Source organism: Oncorhynchus nerka, linkage group LG28, assembly GCF_034236695.1.
Source record: "Oncorhynchus nerka isolate Pitt River linkage group LG28, Oner_Uvic_2.0, whole genome shotgun sequence".
Taxonomy (NCBI): domain Eukaryota; kingdom Metazoa; phylum Chordata; class Actinopteri; order Salmoniformes; family Salmonidae; genus Oncorhynchus; species Oncorhynchus nerka.
In genome coordinates, this window is record NC_088423.1 from 22,935,692 (window position 1) to 22,952,461 (window position 16,770).

Sequence of the window (16,770 nt, forward strand, 5' to 3'; positions counted from 1 at the left end):
GGTGGTTGTTGTCCTTGATGATCTTTATGGCCTTCCTGTGACATCGGGTGGTGTAGGTGTCCTGGAGGGCAGGTAGTTTGCCCCCGGTGATGCGTTGTGCAGACCTCACTAACCTCTGGAGAGCCTTACGGTTGTGGGCGGTCTCAAGAAGGCGCCGGGTGTTAGCCGGCTAGAGATGGCCTTGAGATATAAGCTGTTTCAGTCTCTCGGTCCCAGCTTTGATACACTTGTACTGACCTCGCCTTCTGGATGATAGCGGGTTGAACAGGCCCTTGCTTGGGTGGTGGATGTCCATGATGATCATTTCGGCCTTCCTGTTACATCAGGTGCTGTAGGTGTCCTGGAGGGCAGGCAGTGTGCCCCCGGTGATGCGTTGGGCAGACCGCACTACCCTCTGGAGAGCCCTGTGGTTGTGGGTGGTGCAGTTGCCGTACCAGGCGGTGATATAGCCCGACAGGATGCTCTCAATTGTGCATCTTTAAAAGTTTCTGAGGTTTTTAGGGGCCGAATTTCTTCAGCCTCCTGAGGTTGAAGAGGCGCTGTTGCTCCTTCTTCACCACAATGTATGGGTGGACCATTTTCAGATTGTCAGTGATGTGTACACCAAGGAACTTGAAGCTTTCCACCTCCGCTGCGGTCCCATAGGGGTGTGCTCCCTCTGCTGTTTCCTTAAGTCCACAATCGGCTCCTTAATTTTGTTGACAATCAGGGAGAGGATATTTTCTTGGCACCACTCCGCCAGGGCCCTCACCACCTCCCTGTAGGCTGTCTCGTCACTGTTGGTAATCAGGCTTACTGTTGTCTGCAAACGTATATGTCACTGCCACGGTACATCTTCCCTCACTCCACTCTGCCTCCCAGTAACATCGGCTCAGACAGCACCTGCCTCTTGTGGGTAAACCTGTGACCATACCATGGATGTGTTCTGCTCCCCCCCATGCCACCTTGTTCCCCTCAGATAGACCGATCATAATGTATTGTGAGCTCACAGGCATCTGACAGGAGAGACAAAAAAGCCTTTCAATGATCACGTTCTCTTTCAGCTGCCCTAGAAATCAGAAATAATTTCATTAACATTGAAAGCTATGAGCTTGTGTGCATGTCTGCATGTGTGTATACTTGCATCCATAAGTGTGTGTGTATATTAAATTACATTTTAGAAACTTTTAGGGGTTCCTGGGCTTGTCTTTTCAGGAGATTTCATTTTGCAGGAGAGAGTGAGAGAAGAGTAAAAAGGGAGTAATGTACCACCTAAACAGGTTGTTTATGGAGCTTCTGGTCTTTATATGATTCATCATATGACCCTTCAGCAGATACTGTTACACAAAATAATGTATATTTACCACATAGATTTTTGTGGCATAAAGTTAAGATATCAGACAGGGGAGGTGATATACACTGCTCAAAAAAATAAAGGGAACACTTAAACAACACAATGTAACTCTAAGTCAATCACACTTCTGTGAAATCAAACTATCCACTTAGGAAGCAAAACTGATTGACAATACATTTCACATGCTGTTGTGCAAATGGAATAGACAACAGGTGGAAATTATAGGCAATTAGCAAGACACCCCCAATAAAGGAGTGGTTCTGCAGGTGATAACCACAGACCACTTCTCAGTTCCTGTGCTTCCTGGCTGATGTTTTGGTCACTTTTGAATGCTGGCGGTGCTTTCACTCTAGTGGTAGCATGAGACGGAGTCTACAACCCACACAAGTGGCTCAGGTAGTGCAGCTCATCCAGGATGGGACATCAATGCGAGCTGTGGCAAGAAGGTTTGCTGTGTCTGTTAGCGTAGTGTCCAGAGCATGGAGGCGCTACCAGGAGACAGGCCAGTACATCAGGAGACGTGGAGGAGGCCGTAGGAGGGCAACAACCCAGCAGCAGGACCGCTACCTCCGCCTTTGTGCAAGGAGGAGCACTGCCAGAGCCCTGCAAAATGACCTCCAGCAGGCCACAAATGTGCATGTGTCTGCTCAAACGGTCAGAAATAGACTCCATGAGGGTGGTATGAGGGCCCGACGTCCACAGGTGGGGGTTGTGCTTACAGCCCAACACCGTGCAGGACATTTGGCATTTGCCAGAGAACACCAAGATTGGAAAATTCGCCACTGGCGCCCTGTGCTCTTCACAGATGAAAGCAGGTTCACACTGAGCACATGTGACAGACGTGACAGAGTCTGGAGACGCCGTGGAAAACGTTCTGCTGCCTGCAACATCCTCCAGCATGACCGGTTTGGCGGTGGGTCAGACATGGTGTGGGGTGGCATTCCTTTGGGGGGCCGCACATCCCTCCATGTGCTTGCCAGAGGTAGCCTCACTGCCATTCGGTACCGAGATGAGATCCTCAGACCCCTTGTGAGACCATATGCTGGTGCGGTTGGCCCTGGGTTCCTCCTAATGCAAGACAATGCTAGACCTCATGTGGCTGGACTGTGTCAGCAGTTCCTGCAAGAGGAAGGCTTTGATGCTATGGACTGGCCCGCCCGTTCCCCAGACCTGAATCCAATTGAGCACATCTGGGACATCATGTCTCGCTCCATCCACCAACGCCACGTTGCACCACAGACTGTCCAGGAGTTGGCGGATGCTTTAGTCCAGGTCTGGGAGGAGATCCCTCAGGAGACCATCCGCCACCTCATCAGGAGCATGCCCAGGTGTTGTAGGGAGGTCATACAGGCACGTGGAGGCCACACACACTACTGAGCATAATTTTGACTTGTTTTAAGGACATTACATCAAAGTTGGATCAGCCTGTAGTGTGGTTTTCCACTTTAATTTTGATTGTGACTCCAAATCCAGACCTCCATGGGTTGATAACAGACATGATTTCCTAAAGGTCTTAACTAGTATTGCTAGCATCAGGACCCTGTAGCTTACCACCAAAGCATTTATTGGTCAGGGGCGATAGTACTTCAGGTCTCAGGAAGGCAACCTCGCTGACTTTGCGAAACTAGCTCCCAAGACATCATGTCATTGGCTACAATCGAACCATCTGTATCAAATTAGGAAATACTCACATTTACTTAGTAGACCCTGGACCTCCTCCTCTGTGGACATAAAGACAAGTCATCACACACTACAGTCAACACGAGAGCCACGATCAGTAGCCAAATGGTGAACGCTGCAGATAGAAATTCCAAGAATAGAGCTGACCTGATATCTTATTTTTACATGTCAGAGAGCCATGTTAGTTCAACAAAGTCCATTTCTTCTGAACGTTCCAAAACATTGCTTCCTGAACGAGCCCTAGGCTAAACTGACCTTAATTAATATTCTTCCATTTTCGCCTAAAATTACAGACCCAAATCTAACTGCCTGTAGCTCAGTACCTGAAGCAAGGATATACATATTCTTGATACCATTTGAAAGGAAACACTTTGAAGTTTGTGGAAATGTGAAATTAGTGTAGGTGAATAACACATTAGATCTGGTTAAATCATTTTATTTTTTACAATAATCTTTCAAATGCAAGATAAACGCCGTAATGTATTATTCCAGCCCAGGTGCAATTTATATTTTGGCCACCAGATTGCAGCAGTGTATGTGCAAAGTTTTAGACTGATCCAATGAACCATTTATCTGTTCAAAATGTTGTATCAAGACTGCCCAAATGTGCCTAATTGGTTTATTTAATTGTGCACTCTCCTCAAACAATGGCATGGTATTCTTTCACTGTAATGGCTACTGTGAATTGGACAGTGCAGTTAGATGAACAAGAATTAAACATTTCTGCCCATATTAGATATGTCTATGTCCTGGGAAATATTATTGTTACTTACAACCTCATGCTAATCACATTAGCCTACGTTAGCTCATCTGTCTCACGGGGGACACACCAATCCCATAGGTCAAATACTTATGTCATGCAATAAAATGCAAATTAATTACTTAAAAATCATACAATGTGATTTTCTGGATTTTTGTTTTAGATTCCGTCTCTCACAGTTGAAGTGTACCTATGATAAAAATTACAGACCTCTACATGCTTTGTAAGAAGGAAAACCTGCAAAATTGGCAGTGTATCAAATACTTGTTCTCCCCACTGTATATATATATATATATAAATAATTGTTGATACACATTTTTTTTTTATTAGGATTCAATGGAGAAACTCATTTTTGATTTTGACAATTCAAATGTATCAATAATTGTAATTTTATATATAAAATGTCATTATTGATATCAATATTTGGAATTATATATATCAAAAACTGATATAAAAATGTGATTTGTTTATATCGATAATTACACTTTTTTTTTATCAATTGTCGAATCCACATATGCTAATATGTTTAGCATATTTATGATTTAAGCCAATCAGCTTCTAGTACCTTGCATGCCAATGAAGAGGGTGGAGAGTGACCAAAACAGTTATTAAATTAGACTACCTACTTCACATTTCTAAAGTGAAATATATATATATTTTTTTTTTAAATAAATATTTGATTGCATACTACCTAGCCCCATTTATACCTGGTTCTAACATGCGTCCATTGTACTGATGTTGGCCACATTCTGATTGTGTACACATTTCTCGACAGGTGTTGACAATCAAAAGACATATTGTGATCTGATTGTGATTAGACTACCACCTCCAGAGGTAGTTGAAGACACATTGTGTATGGATATCCTTGATGTGTAAACAAATCCAAATGGGGAAAAAAGGGTTCTTCTTGTTCCCACGTCCAATGCCAAAGCAAAATCTAATATTTGAAAACAGGCTACAATAGGCCAGTAATAGCATAATTTAAACTACAAATGTGTTGGAGATGCATGCAGAGAAGGACTATGATGGAGTTGCAGCAGAAGAATGCAGTGCATGGCAAGGTATAATGTGTAGGCCTAATTATCTGCTTCCATCTGGCCACTCTAGTGTAAAGGCCTGATTGGTGGAGTGCTGCAAAGATGGTTGTCCTTCTGGGAGGTTATCCCATATCCACAGAGGAACTCTGGAGCTCTGTCAGACTGACCATCGGGTTCTTGGTCACCGCCCTGACCAAGGCCCTTCTACTTCGATTGCTCAGTTTGGCCAGGCGGCCAGCTCTTGGAAGAATCTTGGTGGTTCCAAACTTCTTCCATTTAAGAATGATGGAGGCCGCTGTGTTCTTGGGGACCTTCCACAGATCTGTGCCTCGACACAATCCTGTCTCGGAGCTCTACGACAATTCCTTCAACTTCATGGCTTGGTTTAGCAGGACAGTTGACAGGTGTCTGCCTTTCCAAATCATGTCCAATCAATATAATTTACCACAGGTGGACTTCAAGGATGATCAATGGAAACAGCATGCACCTGAGCTCAATTTTGAGTCTCACAGCAAAGGATATTTACTTACTTAAATAAGGTATTTCTGTCTATTATTTGTAATACATTTGCGGCTGCAGGGCGCCCTTATGTAGGCCTGGGCCCAATTTATTTATTTTTTAGTTACTTAGTCGGGGTCTTAACTTACTGTTGAGAGTTAGAGTAATAGAATATGCAATGTGTAATTTTGAAATGTATCGACAATGTATCGACAGTCACTCAACTAGCCCATGTCAGCATTTTTTAAATTTTTTACATTGCGTGTTAGTCTACTGGCCAGCTATCTAAACTTCTTGTAAGCAGGGTCGATTTACCTACAACAGTGGTGCCCATTGATCGTCAGTTATCATATTAAAATATGGCCCGCGGGGTTTCCCCAAAGGGCATAAGGTGAGGGTAAGTGGACGAGGGTGTGTCTTTTATGACTTTGAAACACAACCTTAGGCTGCATTTCAAACTCAAAAGTCGATAGCCCTCGGCCCTCAAATCAGACGTGTCCACTTCATTCGAGGGCTGAGGGGATAGGGTGTGTCTTTTTAAGTGTTTGGAATGCAGCCCTAGAGTTTGGACTGCAGCCATGATTGATCGCACACTCCAGAACAGTAGGTGGCGGCATGCACCTTAAACGTATGTTTGCGGACCGCCATGATATAATAGAAGAAGAATAAGGAAGTAGCTATTTTTTCAGAGGTAAGTAGCCAGTTAGTTAGCTAGCTAGCTAGAAAACTGACAACTGTAACGTTAGCTACTAAAACATGACAACATGGCACAGATTTCGTTATGGAAAGTCTCTCATGAAAGATCTCATCACCTGCATATCTAACAAATGCCAATGAGATTACGTCTACTTAGCTAGTAAGTAGCTAGCTGCCTAGTTTTGCTGACATGAATGAATAGCTAGCTTGTGAAGTTGTCTCTAGCTAGCTGTTCCAACGAAAGAAAATCCAAATAAATGCTTTGTCAGCAAATAACATACAATTATCCATAGCAGACGGATAGTTAGCTAGATAACTAACGTTAGCTTATGTTTGTGTCGCCTGTCGTGTCAGTCAGGTAACACTCATCATGAGAATAAACGAAGATACCTTACTGGAGGGGAAAAGCGTCGTACTGGTGCCTTACAACGCAGATCATGTACCCAGGTAGGAAAAAAAATGTAATTGGTTCAATTCACTGTCATTGATTGTCCCGCTGTAATTGCTTATTCTAGTCGTGAAATCACGTATTCATTGTGTTTGTTTTGTTGCATCCTATACAAAGATTACGTTCTGTTGTTGCAGAATGTAATAACTAGCAGTAGTTTATTGTATAGGCTTGCACTTATACATTATTTACCTGCATCTGTTTTTCACCATTTACCTTTTATCTACCTGTTTTCCGTCTGTGTGGTTGCAGCTACTACCCGTGGATCAGCTCTCCTGATCCTGATCTACCTGTCCCTTTCTGCACCCGTGACCTGTGCATGTATCTTATCTACCTCTCCATGTATCTTATCTACCTCTCCATGACAGGTACCACCAGTGGATGGGCTGTCCTGAGCTGCAGCAGCTGACTGCATCTGAGCCGCTGACTCTAGAGCAGGAGTATGACATGCAGAGGAGCTGGAGGGAGGATGATGACAGTGAGCCTTCGTCATACACTCTCACACACACACAAGCTGTGGTATTTTAAGGCGCTCTTTAGGATGGTCTCTACACTTTAACGCCCTTATTGTAGTCACTCTGTCTTGCTCTCTCTCTCATGAATGTTTCATGTAATGTAGGGTCTTGACCCAGTAAAGGGGATTTTAAAATACATTTTTTTAGTTTCTTGTTTTGATTCCCAAACTCTGTTTTTCAGAGTGCACCTTCATCATCCTGGATAAACAACGGTGGGCGGACCCTGCCGTACAGGAAGAGCAGTGCATGGTGGGAGATGTCAACATCTTCCTGACGGACCCCAGTGACTCCTCCCTCGCTGAGCTGGAGATCATGATCGCAGGTCACACACACATACACCTATAATAAATGTGTAATAAACATGCTACAACAAGGGTGCACAATTTCACTCGTTCCTTGTTTGTACTCAGTTTGTCAATTCATATAATTGGTCACATACTCCTGGTTTTGTATCAGTCACACAGCTTTTGCATGTCCTGTGTAGAGCCCAGTTACAGAGGCAAAGGCCTGGGAAAAGAGGTCACACGGATGATGATCTGCTATGGTACGTACAGATATTTCACTATGACATAAATTTAGATTAATATTGAGATTTTAAAACGTTTGGAATTTAGAATCAGGGTTTTGGAACATTGTGATTGTGCTGCCATAGCAACAGCCGTGCTGTGTTCCGTTGTCAGGGGTGACCAAACTTGGGATCCGGAAGTTTGAGGCAAAGATCGGTCTGGACAACAAAGTCAGCATTGCCATGTTCAAAAGGTTCCACTTCCACGAGGTAAGCAGGGTTTTATATGTGGTGTTAATCACATCCCCTACTAGGGGAAACCTTTATAAACAACTGAAATATGTTGGTCATCCTTACTTTAGTTATTTAAAGAGGGATTATTATAGCTCTGTATATCAGCTCAGTTTCCCCAACTCAAAGGCTACATTGAAAACACTGAAATTGTTCAAGTGTATTTATTGTATATGCAGTCAGAGTACCTCATTTCTCTAGGTCTTTTCCAAAGTATGATACGCTTGTAGCTGTATATTCACCCTAACCCCTAGCCCTTGACTTCTGCCCCCTGCAGCTGTCAGTGAGCGAGGTGTTCCGGGAGGTCACCCTGGGCATGACGGTGGACCAGGCAGTGCGGACCCGGCTGCTGGGGGACATGGCCTTCATGCAGGAGAGAGAGTACAGGAAGGACCGGGACAGCCGGCAGGAAGTGACATCGTCACTCGCCACCCTGTGAACCACTGCTGCTACAGATTCGCTACCCTCCTTCCCGAAGTGTGCGTTCATTCACTCCCCTCTCATTTAGAAAGCATTGGATGGGTGTAATCATGGGTTAGACTAGAGGGACTTTAACACATTTCCTACATCTGTCCATTCCTTTTAAATCCATAGGGGGAGGGGCAGTGTACAGGTGCACACTTCGAGGAGAAGAAACAGAATTTGGCTTTGGTAGAAGATGCGCTTAGGCACAGATCTAGGATCAGCACCCCCTCCCCCAATCTTAACCATTAGGGAGGGAATGTAAGACTGACCTTAGATCGGCGCTTAGGGGCAACTTCCTCCTGTCAGACAAAGGCATTCTGGGTACAGTCGAATACCTGGAATGGAGAGTTTAATTGGGCGAAGGACCCCATGGCCTGTGGCTGCTATAGGCTACCGTTGAACGGAACTTTGTGTTGTTTATACATGGCCGGGGAAAACTCCAGGCCTCAAATTTAATAACCATAATAATAGTTAATGGCTACTCGGTGGGTCTAAAAACGACTCCCTGAACTCTATTCACGCTTGCTATCTAGACTCCACAGAGCACAGTAGATTTTCTGATGGTGATACGCCCTGTCAGAAACACTGTTCAGAAGTACAGTTTTCACCCATATAATGGGACAAAGTTATTTGTATTTTGCTTGGATGATAATGTATTGTAGAGCTTGTAGTCAGTAGTCATCTACCTATTCCAATCGTGTCAAGTGTCTTACGTCTTTTATTTTTACAGAAACGTATATTTGCTGTCCAAGGTTGTTTGTCAGTGTTTTGTAACTCTACAAATGTACTATGTAGATATTAAAATTGCCAAAGTGGTAAGAGGTTTTTCCCCCAATTATATTTATGGGTTTTCCATTGATTCCATCAACTGAGGCATGCCATGATGCTCCATTCTCATGTACACGTCTCTAAACAAAGACCATTCTCAAGCTTATAGCCATTTATTAATGTTAACAGTCCTTGAGCAGAGGTGACGCATTACAAAAGAGTGTAGCCAATTAACCCCAGATCTAAGATGAACAGGAGGGGCCTGTCACTATTGCCCAATTAACCCCCACCTTTTACACCCTGTGCACCAGTGTAGACTTGAAAGGAATGGGACAGGTATAAGCAGTATATCGTTGCTTCATCTTGCTCTCTATTAGGCAAGTGCATTTCCATCATAGGTGGTACTGGCATTCAATATCAAGATCTACAGTGGCTGGGAGTTGACTTGGGAGTGTGCATGTGTCACAGGGCAAGTCTCCAATCACACCCTATTCCTTTTTAATAGTGCACTATTTTGGACTAGAGTCACATACTGTAGGGAACTAGGGTGTAAGTGAATTTTGACGCAGACAGCCACTGGTTTAAAAACAGGGGAAACCAGGAGCGATGACAGGACAATTCCATAGGAATTTAAGCTGATCGTCCATTTTTCATTCTCGTCAGTTCATCCTCAGTTTTCTACTGTTTCCACGGGTTCCGTTGCCGTGGGTACGACTCCGAGCGGCTCCAGGAGTTGTGGCACCAGAGAGGACAGTTTCTGCAGCAGCTCTCTGGCTCTGATATCCACTTCCTCCACCAGCTTTCTGACTCTTACATCTACTTCCTGTTCCCGGACCCAGGAGAGGCCATCATCCACAGCAACATTGATTGGCACACAGACTGCCTCCTCCTTTAGCCCCGTTAGTTGACACACCCCCACGACGCCAGCTAATCCCAGCAGGAGGAGCTTGAACAGCAGGCCAATAAGAGAGCGTCTTCGGGCTTTGGGGGCGGATTCAGCTGCTTTCTTATCTGGAGAGAGAGATGGGAGTAAGTGACGTGTGCTGTGTAGTCAACATGTGAGCTGCACGACTACATTAAGGACAACCTGGAACACGCCCATTGCATACCTGCTGCTATCTGTCCATTCCTCTTTTTCTTCTCCTCTTTTCTCTTATTCTTCTGTTCCTGGATGGCCAAGGCAGCCATGTGAGCGTTGTACTCCTTCCTCTTCCTCTCCTTCTCCTCTGCCTTGTCTCGTTTACGCGCCTCCTTCTCTTTCGCCTCCCTCTCTCTCTGCTTCGTCTCTTTCTTCTTCTCCAGTTCTAATGCGATGGAGGGATGGACGAAAGAAAACAGATTGTGCCAATCAGTTTATATCCCAAACCCAAACAAGATTGAAACTCTTAAGCTTTGATGTTCACTTTCTATCATGTTCAATGTACTGAGTGTACAAAACATTAGGAACACCTTCCTAATATTGAGTTGCACAGCCTTTTGCCCGCAGAACAGCCTCAATTCGTCGAGACATGGACTCTTGAGGTGTCAAGCGTTCCACAGGGATGCTGGCCCATGTTGACTCCAATGCTTCCCACAGGGATGCTGGCCCATGTTGACTCCAATGCTTCCCACAGGGATGCTGGCCCATGTTGACTCCAATGCTTGTGTCAAGTTGACTGGATGTCCTTTGAGAGGTGAACCATTCTTGATATACACAAGAAACTATTGAGTATGAAAAACCCAGCATAGTTGCAGTTCTTGACACACTCAAACTGGTGCGACTGGCACCTACTACCATACCCCATTCAAAGGCACTTAAATATTTTGTCTTGCCCATTCACCCTCTGAATGGCACACACAATATGTCTCAATTCTCTCAAGGATTAAAAATCCGTCTTTAACCTCTTTAGTCTCTTCCCCTTCATCTACACTGAAGTGGATTTAACAGGTGATATCATATCACTTTCACCTGGTCAGTCCATGTCATGGAAAGAGCAGGTGTTCCTGCCCCGCGGCTTCCGTTAACGTTTTGTCTCATTCAATGATTACCCAGTGAGGAATAATAATGTTTTTTGAATTTAATCAAATTCCACACTATAAGCATGGAAAGCTATATAGTCAGTAATATCAGCTGCTCTGCGATAACAATGTTAAAACACTATGAAATAACACGAGCGAACCCATAGCCACTAGGGCAGGACATGGCAGCCTATTCCCTACATAGGGCTCTGGTCAAAAGTAGTGCACTATGCTTTGGTCATAAGTACTGCACAACATAAGGAATTGGGTGTCATTCTGGACACAGACCTAGGTTGACTAACCACTGGCACCTGCATTGTAATACCCACCTTTGTCCTTTAGGAAGCGCCGCTCCCTCTCTTTGTCCACCTCGTCCTGAAGGATCCTCATGTGCTGGAGAACCTACAATCATATTGTAGTCTAAATGATATTGCACCATGCTGGAACCAAATAACCCTAGTCTGTCCCAACATATCCTTCCTCCCCCATTCTCCCTTAATTTCTCATTTCTTCATCTCTACTTCCCTTCCTACCTCTTATTCTCTCCCTCAGTCCATCTTTTCCTCCCTACCTCCCTCTGCTTCTTTTAACAATGAATAAGCTTTATTATCAACTTCCATTGTCCTCCAAGAGTTGTGGAATCCCCTCTACTTCCCTCTGCCTCCCTTCCCACCGCCTCCCTCCCAGTCTTACCCTGGCAGCACATTGTTTACACTGTTTCTCATCCAGACAGTCTCCTGCAGCTTTCGCCAGGTTGATTTCCAGAGGGTTGTCCTTTAGATCCAGCCACTTCAGGTTCTACACACACACACAACAACAAAAAATAAGCCTGTTGAGATTGTGTGAATTTTTTTCTGTCTTCAACCTCTGTCCATATGCCACTGTGGTCATGTTGGAGTTTACTAAGTTTACAGAGTTGAAAGATAGCTGGCTTATCCTTATTGTAGAGTTGACTGTATAGTCTTGGACATGAAAGTATGACTCAATGTTTTTAAACCTGTTTGTAATGAACTAACAATAGACATTTCTGATTGTTGTAAAACGTTATAATTGGTTGATTAGTTATCCTTTCCTACTGTTGATGGTCGGATTCAAAGTTTATTCCCAGGGCTTTACTAATGTTTAGAATTAAGCAGATTACGATACTAATGATGATGTTGTTTATGAATAATAGTGTTGAAAATGCCAGGAGAATAGAGGGACACGGGGTGAATGTTTTTCATACCAGCGCATCATTTGAAGCTTGTATTGGAGCATGGGAACACTATGCCCCTCTGGCTTGAGACGTTACCACAATCAAATGGTTGCATAAGCAGGTTCTCTGGGCTGTCTGTACACTGATGTTTGGGAAAGGTCTATTTTTCCTCTTATTTACATGAGAAATGTAAGTCATCACCAACTAATTTTGCCAAGTCAGCAGCATTTCCACATACACACATTCTGCCCAATTAGTTGGAACTGGTGATTGCTTTGAATACATTCTCTCTAGTTCTTAGTCCAACTTATTTCCAGCAGAATTGCATCAATGAACATGGGCCTTATATTGTGCTGTAGTTTGCCTGCTATAACTATTACTCTAGAAGAGCTTGGTGATGATGGGAACTAACTATATTTTATTATTCAGATATTTTTCATTATCTGTGTCTTTCTGTAACATGGGTTACAATGGTGAAACATGCTTCCCCATTAAAAATGTTATGTTCAGTGATTAGATACGGTTTAGTATTGTGAGGTCCCTGGCAATTCCCAGCCCTAGTGTGTGTGTTGTTACCCACCTTGAGCTGGGAGAAGCTGACAGGCAGAATGGTCAGCTTGTTGTTGTACAGGTCCAGGTGTTGCAGGTTGCCAAGGCGACCCAGATCATCAGGTAGAACGGTCATGAGGTTCTTACTAAGGTCCACCTTGACCAAGTGACTCAGGCTGCAGAACTCCAGCTGGAGACACACACACATACTGTTATGTACAGTAATAATCATCTCTCCACTCCTATTGCAATGATCCACTGACAGGAGACAGTGGAATGTCTGCACAAGTTCAACACTCAAGGTACTGTACACTACTTCTGCTACCCCCTATGCGTCTTCTCTCCTCCTTTACTTCATTATAGTACAACTCCTTGACCATCCAGCTGGGTATATGCACAATATGCACATTTTCCCACCAGTGGTGTGTTACCACCAAATTGACTTGTTGCGGATAAAAAGCAGTATGTGATGACGTAGTGCACATAATAGGTACTTTAAATCGTATACATTTTCAGGTACCAAATAAAAAGTTCAATGTGTTTCCAACTCTACCGATAATTTTGTCACAAACTGTTGCGTTAAATAGCAAATGTGCCCACTCTGGTCTTGGAAAGTGTGCATAGCCCACAGCTCGCAGATACAGTGCTGGTAGGCTAGCCTACAAAATGAGATTATAATGGATAAGAGATTATTTTTATTTGTCAAACGGCTGCCAAAGATAGATCGATCATGTCACCAGAATAAGACCCTTGATATTTATTGGAAAGGAGCAACAAACTCATCACCGTGCACTTTCACCATCCTGTGAAGTTCATCATCACATATTTTATCTGAAGCCTAATAAACTGCATGCTTCATACTGGGAGGACCACACAAATGTCATCGCGTGACTTCAAGTTTGCTTCTATATGATGGTTATTATATCAATATTTGGGCATTAAGGTGTTTCCACCGCCCTTTCTCGCATACATTGTTTTTTCTATGTAAATGTATGTGGCTTTGCTGTACACAATGGAAAGAATCACCACCTTTGGGACTAGGTTAACTCAAGGTTACTCACAGGCAGGGAGGTGATATTGTTGCAGGACAGGTCCAGGACTGTGACTTTAGGGAAGGCAGCCTGAAAACACACACAAGTGTATGACAACATGACTATTCCATACTAGTTGCGCCTTGTGGGAGGAGCTAAAGGAGGACAGGCTCATTGTAATGGATTGATTGGAATAAATGGAATGTATCAAACACATGGAAACCACATGTTTGACTCCATTCCATTTGTCATATTCCAGCCATTATAATGAGCCTGTCCTCCTGTAGCTCATTCCACCAGCTTCCACTGTTGCCTACAATATATGGCTTTATAAAGGTAATGTGTGTGTCGTTGTGGGCCTACTAATTCTTTAACAGGAACTTCAGTGAGGTTACAGAGACTCAGATCCATCTCGTTGCCATCGATTTTGTCCTTCAGATTCAACACCTTGTTTTTACTCATCCTGAGTTTTGGCTGGGGAGAATACACACGATTTTGTCAACAGAAACTTTCATAGCTAATAGACTAGCTAACTGACATGGTGATTATGGTTTGCTAGCTGCTGTAGCCCACCTAGCCAACAAGCTATTTAACGTAAACTACGTTGTTGCAATGTTATTATTTTACTGTCGTTGTAATCACTTCTTAGCTAAACTGAGTAACGTTAGTTAGCTGCAAATTGACTTTCTTTTGTTGGTCGCTACAGTGACACCACAGCAAAGTAACCTTTTCTTGGTAACGTTAGTCAAAGTACTCACATGTTACACTGCGATATCACAACCGTTTTCAAGCGTCTCAAACCGTATATTCCTACTAATAAATACTACACGAATCTCTACTTTAAAGACAGTTGGCAAAATATTCGTACAGTGCAATTAAATCGCTGACAAATATCATTTGTGTGGCGTTAGTTGTTACAATGAAAAATCCACGTCATTGATTGAACTCGCAGTCCAGTTGGCGGTGGGGCAATGACGCGACATTTCAGAGCATTATCGCCACCTACAGCTTTGGAGGAGCAACTGGCAAGTCTCTCACACCAACACACACAGGAGGTTTATTTTTATGTTTAGCATAGTCTACAATACAATTATTTAGTTGAAAAATGACATGAAAAGCACACAGTTTATTATAACCAGGAACAAAGTTGGGTAACATAAGTACTTTTTCTATAGTGATTGAAAGGGAGATACCTTGTCCGTTGTACAACTGAATGCCTTTAACTGAAATGTGTCTTCCGCATTTAACCCAATCCCTCTGAATCAGAGAGGTGCAGCGGGCTGTGGGTTAACTGCCTTGCTCGGGGCAGAACGGCAGATTTTTACCTTGTCAGCTATAGGATTCGATCCAGCAACCTTTTGGTTACTGGCCTGGTGCTCTAACCACTAGGCAGGTACACTGATATTTTCTTAATTTGTATTGATTTAGCCAGGATAGTCCACTCAGTAACAATTGCCACTGTTTTCCAGGGAGTCTTGGGTTCCAAAGAATCAATTAAAATACACAGAAGCATATACAGCACAGGAGGTTCGGGCACCTTAATTGGGGAGGATGGGCTTGTGGTAATGGCTGGAGTGGCAATTAGTGGAATGATATCAAAAACATACCATTTGCCATTTCATGGATGGGTGGAGACTCCCACCTGAACAGATCTGACGTATTCAGGCAGTTTGTGCTGTTTGTGCCTTGAAAACAGTCACTAGGCTGTTGTAATGGATCCTGTCCGTCAGTGGTTGGATTACATCTTTTTGCAGAAGAACCTCTGTTTAAATGTTTTCCTTCCATGAATGCCCAGTCTTGATACGAGCAGCCCTGTTGATGATACGCTGTAGCTGGTTAAAACCTGTCTTATTGCATTGACGTAGGCAGGGACGCCATATTGTGGTACAGTCACAAGAGATTGGTGGCACCTTAATTGTGGAGAACGGGCTCGTGGTAATGACTGGAGCAAAGTAGGTGGTAACAAATACAACAAGCACATGGTTTCCAGGTGTTTGATGCCATTCCATTTGCTCCGTTCTGGTCATTATTGTCAGCTGTTCTCCCCTCAGCAGCCTCCTGTGAGCACAGTAGTCCAGGTGAGTTGTTATCATGCTGTGGTAGATTGTCAGGATGTCCTTGGAGATGAACAATACACACACTGATAATACATGCAGTTATTGACATCCTAAATTAGCTGTAGGGTCACCTATCTCTAACCCCAGGTAAGAAAAGTTTGGAAGGTGATCCAGAACAAAAACAGCTCCTGTCAGCTATACAGCACAGTTCGGTTATCCACATCTATGTGATGCATTAAGGTATTATTATAGGCTCCTGAGTGGCGCAGTGGTCTAAGGCACTGCATCTCAGTGCAAGAGGCATTACTGCAGTCCTTGGTTCAAATCCAGGCTGCATCACATCTGGCTGTGATTGGGAGTCCAATTGCCCCAACTTTTTCTGGGGTAGGCCGTCATTGTCAATAAGAATTTGTTCTTAACTGACTTGCATTGTTAAAATAAGTTAGGAGGAATAATGAACACTCATGAATGCACTTAACATGATCTATATAAGTAGTTGACACAGAGTACGTGTGTTACTAAGTTAATCGAGGAGAGGAAAAGTGGAAAAAAAACTGTGCTTGTATGAAATGAGGCTCTCCTTGTCCACAGAGGCGGTCTTACCGTTACGCAACCAAGGGAATCGCCTGGTGCCTCACCTCATCAGGGGGTCTCATGAACTTGGCATCATTTTGTTAATTTTTGTTGTCTTGCCTTTCTCCTCTGCTGTAGGTCCTCCTCCACTCATGAGTAACCTCTGATGTACACCATTAGCGGTTGTGACAAATGGAGTGGTTTCTGTTTTCTTCCTCCGAATTTAGCTCTAGCTTTTGAATGATTGATGCTATTAGTTATTATGACCCCATTCCTGAAAGCAAAGACTCTCAGCAACACGTACATGTCTTATATGTCCCTCACATGGCCACAAGACACATTACAAGGGATTGTGACAAAACAGCAATTGA

General features: G+C 43.6%; 2 protein-coding genes across 4 annotated transcripts; one reads left to right on the forward strand and one right to left on the reverse strand.

Annotated features, from left to right (window-relative positions):
- The first annotated feature begins 5,933 nt into the window (after positions 1-5,933).
- On the forward strand, positions 5,934-9,068 carry nat9 (N-acetyltransferase 9 (GCN5-related, putative)). 3 transcript variants are annotated; one of them, XM_029640163.2, is made up of 7 exons: positions 5,934-5,999; positions 6,359-6,451; positions 6,821-6,930; positions 7,149-7,289; positions 7,452-7,511; positions 7,648-7,742; positions 8,041-9,068. In XM_029640163.2, exons 2-7 carry the CDS (start codon positions 6,375-6,377, stop codon positions 8,200-8,202), a joined length of 645 nt encoding a protein of 214 aa, XP_029496023.1. In that variant the 5' UTR covers positions 5,934-5,999; positions 6,359-6,374; the 3' UTR covers positions 8,203-9,068. The 3 variants fall into 3 exon arrangements, with proteins under 3 accessions (XP_029496023.1, XP_029496022.1, XP_029496024.1); XM_029640162.1 differs by lacking the exon at positions 5,934-5,999 and adding an exon at positions 6,006-6,164; XM_029640164.1 differs by lacking the exon at positions 5,934-5,999 and adding an exon at positions 6,006-6,164 and having other exon boundaries at positions 6,363-6,451.
- Positions 9,069-9,150: 82 nt separating this feature from the next.
- lrrc59 (leucine rich repeat containing 59) lies at positions 9,151-14,736 on the reverse strand. The gene is made up of 8 exons (XM_029640161.2): positions 14,528-14,736; positions 14,133-14,243; positions 13,800-13,859; positions 12,770-12,928; positions 11,688-11,792; positions 11,324-11,396; positions 10,106-10,300; positions 9,151-10,007 (listed from the first exon to the last, which is right to left on the reverse strand). The coding sequence occupies exons 2-8, from the start codon at positions 14,229-14,231 to the stop codon at positions 9,667-9,669; spliced, it is 1,032 nt and encodes a 343-aa protein (XP_029496021.1). The 5' UTR covers positions 14,232-14,243; positions 14,528-14,736; the 3' UTR covers positions 9,151-9,666.
- Between the last annotated feature and the right edge of the window lie 2,034 nt (positions 14,737-16,770).